The 6,556-nt window shown below is 42.1% G+C and overlaps 1 protein-coding gene across 1 annotated transcript; it reads left to right on the top strand.

Annotated features, from left to right (window-relative positions):
* Window positions 1-1,943: 1,943 nt before the first annotated feature.
* LOC147677588 (zinc finger MYM-type protein 1-like) lies at window positions 1,944-4,235 on the top strand. The gene has a single exon (XM_086945569.1). It carries the CDS (start codon window positions 1,944-1,946, stop codon window positions 4,233-4,235), a length of 2,292 nt encoding a protein of 763 aa, XP_086801695.1.
* Window positions 4,236-6,556: the final 2,321 nt, after the last annotated feature.

Genomic DNA, 6,556 nt, shown 5'->3' on the forward strand with positions numbered 1-6,556 from the left:
CCGATGAGGTCATGGGGGAGGTGCTTTGGAGCGATGAGGGACACTGGTGGAGGGTGGCAGTGAGGGACTCAGAAGGAGGTCAATGGGGGGAGGGGTTATGGAGCGATGAGGGGCACTGGTGGAGGGTATTTGTGTGGGAGTCTGAGGAGGTGGTCATGGGGAGGGGCTTTGGAGTGATGAGGGACACTGGTGGAGGGTGGTAGGGAGGGAGTCTGATGAGGAGGTTATGACTGAAAGGGGCTAAGGAGAGATGAAGCGCCCTGTTGGAGGGTGGTAGTAAAGGTGTCTACCGACTGAGAGGTCAGTGGTGGGACACCAATAAATACTTTCGCACCAGCGCTATAATAGACCCTGTAATGTTTTTGCTTATTTAATTAGCAGTCGGGTCATTAGGGCCACTGTTATCCCCTTCTATCACACGCAGGAGTACAGTTTTTTCTATTTAGATGTCCCTCATTTCCCTTTTCCTGCCTGCTTTCTACCTCTGCCTCTCTCTCAAATGTCTATTATCATAGCCAGTGTATCATGGCCCTAGTGCAGGCTGGCTGCTACTTGATGTTTCAACAACACCCCTACTTAAGCTGTGAAAGCAGTGTTGGATGGGGGTGGGGGTCTTGATGCCACTGCGTAGAGGTATTGCATTATTGAATGACATTGTGCTTTGTACACATTCCTTAAAGTTAAAATGGCAACCTGTATCTGGTGAAAGGATTGAGATACCCCTCTGTCGCACCTAGGTGGATGCATTTTATATATACTGGCTGCCTATAACTCTTTGGACATTCTAATGTATTGGCATGCTCATCTGTTGCTGCTAGAAGGACCCAAAGCCATCGATCTATATGCCTGTATTCATGCAATACTTTTCCTAGGCAGGTCTATTTTGTCTGCCTCTAATGGGTGCGCTACTTTGGATCGCTTGTCATCACTGCTGGTTGGACTCAAGATCATTTGCCATTGCTAACTATAGACCATTCAGGCCTATTGGGTGTTCTTCTGGCAATCTGGAGGGTAATATAGAGCTATACTATGACTGCTGTTCTCAAGTATGTGGTGGATGGCTCATCTGTTGTAGCTAGGTGGATCCTAAGGTAACCTGCTCAGTCACTCACAACAAAAAAATGTATGTAATTTACAGGTATTCCATCTCATTCTCCTCTCCTTGCTGCTAAACATCTACTTGCAATGACCTAATAAAACGTAACAGCATCAGTCTGATCACTCGCGCACAATACTGAAACGCTCCCCAAGTAGGCCACACTGCGTTGCTCCACTCTTATAACTAGTCCTCAAACAGGCTAATTTTGGAAACCGCGGGCAGATAAAATGCCGGATATTGTAGTGTGGCTGGACAAGACTCAAAACAAATTGATTCTTTATTGGAAGAAAAAAAGCCACCAGAGACCTAAATGAGCAACCATACCATAAAAAGTTTCAGTCCTCATGAATCATACAGAGATGTACGCAGCTCAACAAGCCTACAGAATGCAAAAGTGGAATGCCTTGGATTGAGGGAGAGAGCTGAAATGGTTCCCATACAACACATAACATATTCCATTCATTGTCTGTGCAGCACTGCACCCTCATTCCGGGATTTATAATTCAAGATTCTGATTTTAAATGCAACATGCAACTCATGGCAGATTTGCCATGAAAGACCAGAGCCTGTTCTGTATATCCGGATAATTTAATTATACCAAAGCTATCCATGGCTGCAATTGTATACTGCTTATTGAGGAATTTTCTCGTTTTTAATCACACACCTCAGGTTTTGTTTTTTGTAAATTTTTTAATCATCGTATGGACACTATTACGGATTTCCAGTAACTTTTTTTTAAGGTGCTTGACCTGTGGTATTTTGATGAAGGAACATTTTTAACTAACCAAAGCTTTTTGTATTTTAAATATTTTTTTCAGTTGCTTCTAAGCCTAGCTTGTGCATCATGGGCAGATTCGTCATTCGGAGAAGTGCTGTAGATGCCAGCTGTAATCCCTTGTGTCATAATCCAAGTCCTGTACCAGCACCACCCATGGAAGTTGCAAAAGAAAGAAACATGTATGCTGTGAATAAAGACTTTATTGACCTTGAAAAGAATCAAGGTCATCTCAGCAGCAATGCTACAGATCTACATCGGGATAAACCATCCCAACCATTTCTCAAATCTTATCCCCGAACTAGATTTGGCAACCGTGAGAGGGCATTCAGCTCGGACTGGTACAAAACTCGACCATGGCTGGAGTACTCTGCTAGTCTAGATGCTTGCTTTTGTTTCCCATGTCGTGTGATTACTAATGGGAAGAATGATCGGGATACAGTTTTTACTGTAACTGGTTTCCGTAACTGGAAAAGTGCGCTAACATCTGGCACAGGTTTTGCTAAACATGTGGCCGGTCAAACTCACACGTATGCTGCACTAGCTCTAGCAGAGGCATCTAAGAGAGGGGAAAGAGGAGATACAATTGCCTTTTTAATAGATACTAAAGTAATAGAAAATAATCGATATTACTTAAAAAGCATTGGAGAAGTCATTCAATTTCTTGTTGTGAATGAACTCCCCCTGCGCGGCGACAATGAAGATGTGTTTGATTCAACAAGTGGTTTATTTTTAAAGCTTTTCCAATACACTCTCAAGAAAGATAAAAAGCTAGCCGAAATTTTACACTCTATTCCCCTGAATGCAAAATATACATCCAAATGTATCCAAAACGAAGTCATAGATACCTTAACTGGCATGGTTCTCTCACAGGTCAAAAAGAAGTACAAAAGTTGTGATTCAAAAAGTTTTTGTATTAAAAGCGATTGCATACGTGATAAATGTAACATTGAAAATCTGTCCCTCATGGTGCGTTTTGTGAGCAAATCCAAGCCTGAGGAGCATTTAATTGGTCTTTTACAGATGGAACAATTAGATGCTGAGTATATAGCTGATCGCATCTTAAGCCACTTGGTTGCCAGTGATTTCAAGCCAGAAGACATTTTAAGTCAGTGCTATGATGGAGCATCTGTGATGAGTGGATGCAGTGGGGGTGTTCAGGTTGTTATACAGAGAAGATTAGATAAATATATTCCTTACATACACTGTTACAATCATCAGCTTCATCTTATTGTCATACATGCCATCCAAAGTGAACCAAGGGCAAAGCGATTTTTTGACCTTTGTAATATGCTGTACAATTTTTTTCATCGTCATTATGTGAGTCAAAGATATAATGGGCCAACTCTCAAACGTCTTCTTGAGATTCGATGGACCCGCCATTATGAGGTTACAAAATGTGTGGTTGAAAACATTGACACAATTTCTGATCTTATATCAGACATATATCATGATGACAATGCTGCATCTGAGTTGAAGGCAGAAGCTTGTGGTTTACTATCTCATACTCAAAGGGAAAACGTTTATGTTATTGGGAAATTTTTACAAGATCTACTTTTAACTTTAAAACCTGCTAATGCTGTGTTTCAGACACAGCAAACAAATGTGTGTTTTGCAGTGGAAGTGCTACAGTCAACACTTAATGCCCTGAAATCAATGCGTGCAGATCCAATGTTTTCTACCAAGTACTGCTCTTCTGATGATGTGTTAGATGAAACCACACGTGTTAATCGTGGACCAAAAAGGAGGAGGACTCTCAACTGCCGATTTGCAGATTCCGTGGTACTTTCAACAGTTGGACAATCTGCAGATGACTCTTCCTTTTCTCAACAGCAAGTGCTCAGGCAGCCCATCCTGAACATTCTGGACAGAGCAATAGCTGAAATGGAGACCAGATTCTCCCAGAAGAACATTGAACTTATCGAAGCCATTTCAATTTTGCTTCCCTCATCACCAAATTTTCTTGATATGAACAAGTGTGAACCCCTCCTTGACCTAACTAAAGTAATCAAAGCTACTCTTGCAGCAGAACTAGCTGTTGCAAAACCATTGTTACAAAAAAAAGTCCCAGATGGTGCAGATGTTGCCACAATTTGTGAACTGGTACGTGATTATGCTGAAGCTTTCCCAGCACTTCATGAAATATATGTATCTGCTCTGGTTATAGGGGTTTCAACAGCAGCCTGTGAGAGCTCCTTTTCAACCCTATCCCGCGTCCTCACACCTTTCCGACGCACAATGAATCATGATCGGGAACAGAATTTGACTATTTTAGCACATGAGAAAGAGCTCACTGCCAATCTATGTATGGATGAGTTTGTAAGGGAGTTTTCAAAGAACAATAGAAGGTTACCTCTATGACTGGAACTGCTAGTTTTGAAATGGTCGGTGTGAAAACTGCTGGCAGTTTTCAAAATTACTCCTTTCTCTTTTTTCAAATTACTGTTTTTCAGGAATTTTTTATTTATGAAAGTACTTTGCAAAAAATGAAAATAAAATAAAATGTATAAGGTTACATTTGTGCAGAAAGCTAAGTGTTGGGCAAATTGCAGTGAGTAAATAGCCAGCTTTTCTAGTGCAATGGTGTCAAGGCGTTGCTTAAACTTGAATGCTTTTTATATGCTTAGCATTCAAGTACTTGTGTTGAAGCCGGGGAGCTGGAATTCGAGGGTTTGCAGTTAGGTCCAGACGTTGGTCTTACTTTCAAATAACGCTCCATGTACACACAGAAGCAATCCGTTGTATCATGCTGCCTGTTTGCAAGTACATATGATGTAATCTAGGGCTTGTAGGCTACCTCCAGAAGCGACACATTGAGCCCGCAGTGGCCCACCCAAACGCGCCCTTGGCCCACCCAAACAAAAATTCCTGGAGCCGGGCCTGGTTGGCAGCAGAACAGAAGACCAACTAGTCATGGAAGACTCGTCCAGTGGCAGCTAGTCCTGGAAGTCAAAAAATAAAAGGTTACAGTTTGAACCTAAATAAACACATTGTACAAGAAATATACATCGACAGGAAAGTACCTCTGAGAAATAAGATAAGAGAACTTTGGAACCTGAGTACTTACCAAGGTTAAAGAGCAAGTCTAGTTCTAAAAAAGAAGATACAAGAAAGATAGAAAGAATAGAAAGAATAGGAAGAAAATAAGAAAATCCTCATTAACTAAGAAAGGGTAAGAAAACTTAGGTAACTTAGCAATAGAGTAAGTAAAGTAAGGAAGAGACAAAGTGTAAGGCTCACTGAGGTAATTTATTTACAGACAAGAACAAGACAAAAAGCGTGAGAACAGAAGAAAGAAAACACTAGACAGAAGAGGAGCTAGATCTCTGGAAACATAGGGTAGGTAGTCAAGGAGTAGTTAAATTAGAGTAAAGTGTTAGGGAGATTAATACATGTTTTCAAATGTGTTGTGTGCATTAGATTGAGAGAATCCAGACCAAGAAAAGTCAGCAAAACAAGTGACTGAGGAACAGATCCAGAGCAGTCTCTTCTTATTTGTTATTTTATCCAATATCCCCCTTCCCCCCTGAGGAAGCATTAGGCTCTGGCTGTAAGAGCGGATTCTGTGTTACCTTGGGGTGGAGTTGGGAACCAGCATCTCCTGCTCCTGTGCAAGCCGTGGTAAGAATTCACTTGAGTATTCTGCACATGGGTTTTCTGCTGAGTTTGGGGGCAGGCTAGCATGCTTCATCTTGTCTTCTCTGTCAGAGCCAGCAGACCCCTATGGGGACAGCACAGGTCCAGGATGAAAGGTTGTGTTTGGTGAGGCTCAAATCCAAAGCGGCTGTGGTATATTTCCAAGGGGCACATCGGGTTGGGCAGTGCGAAATTTGTAAGTACAACCGAACAGAATGCCAGGCAAGATTCTAGCAATCGCCGCCATGCAGGGGGACCATGTACATAGGTCACTCACATCAGGCAGAGGTGCCCAGTGAGAGCACACGTTAGATGTAGGTGAATTGTGGCTGCACTACTGCATATGGCAAAGTAATCCTGGACTGATTCGCATGCCGGGTGTGGTGGTGGTGTTCCCTACCTCATTCCTCAGGATCTCTCCCTGTTGGGCATACCTAGGGATCATCTTAATGGGCTTTAACCCCTTCCATGCTGATGACGGAAAATAAAAGGTTACAGTTTGAACCTAAATAAACACATTGTACAAGAAATATACATCGACAGGAAAGTACCTCTGAGAAATAAGATAAGAGAACTTTGGAACCTGAGTACTTACCAAGGTTAAAGAGCAAGTCTAGTTCTAAAAAAGAAGATACAAGAAAGATAGAAAGAATAGGGAGAAAATAAGAAAATCCTCATTAACTAAGAAAGGGTAAGAAAACTTAGGTAACTTAGCAATAGAGTAAGTAAAGTAAGGAAGAGACAAAGTGTAAGGCTCACTGAGGTAATTTATTTACAGACAAGAACAAGACAAAAAGCCTGAGAACAGAAGAAAGAAAAGATTCTAGCAATCGCCGCCATGCAGGGGGACGATGTACATAGGTCACTCACATCAGGCAGAGGTGCCCAGTGAGAGCACACGTTAGATGTAGGTGAATTGTGGCTGCACTACTGCATATGGCAAAGTAATCCTGGACTGATTCGCATGCCGGGTGTGGTGGTGGTGTTCCCTACCTCATTCCTCAGGATCTCTCCCTGTTGGGCATACCTAGGGATCATCTTAATGG

The sequence above is a fragment of the Lissotriton vulgaris genome, chromosome 12, assembly GCF_964263255.1.
Source record: "Lissotriton vulgaris chromosome 12, aLisVul1.2, whole genome shotgun sequence".
Classification (NCBI taxonomy): domain Eukaryota; kingdom Metazoa; phylum Chordata; class Amphibia; order Caudata; family Salamandridae; genus Lissotriton; species Lissotriton vulgaris.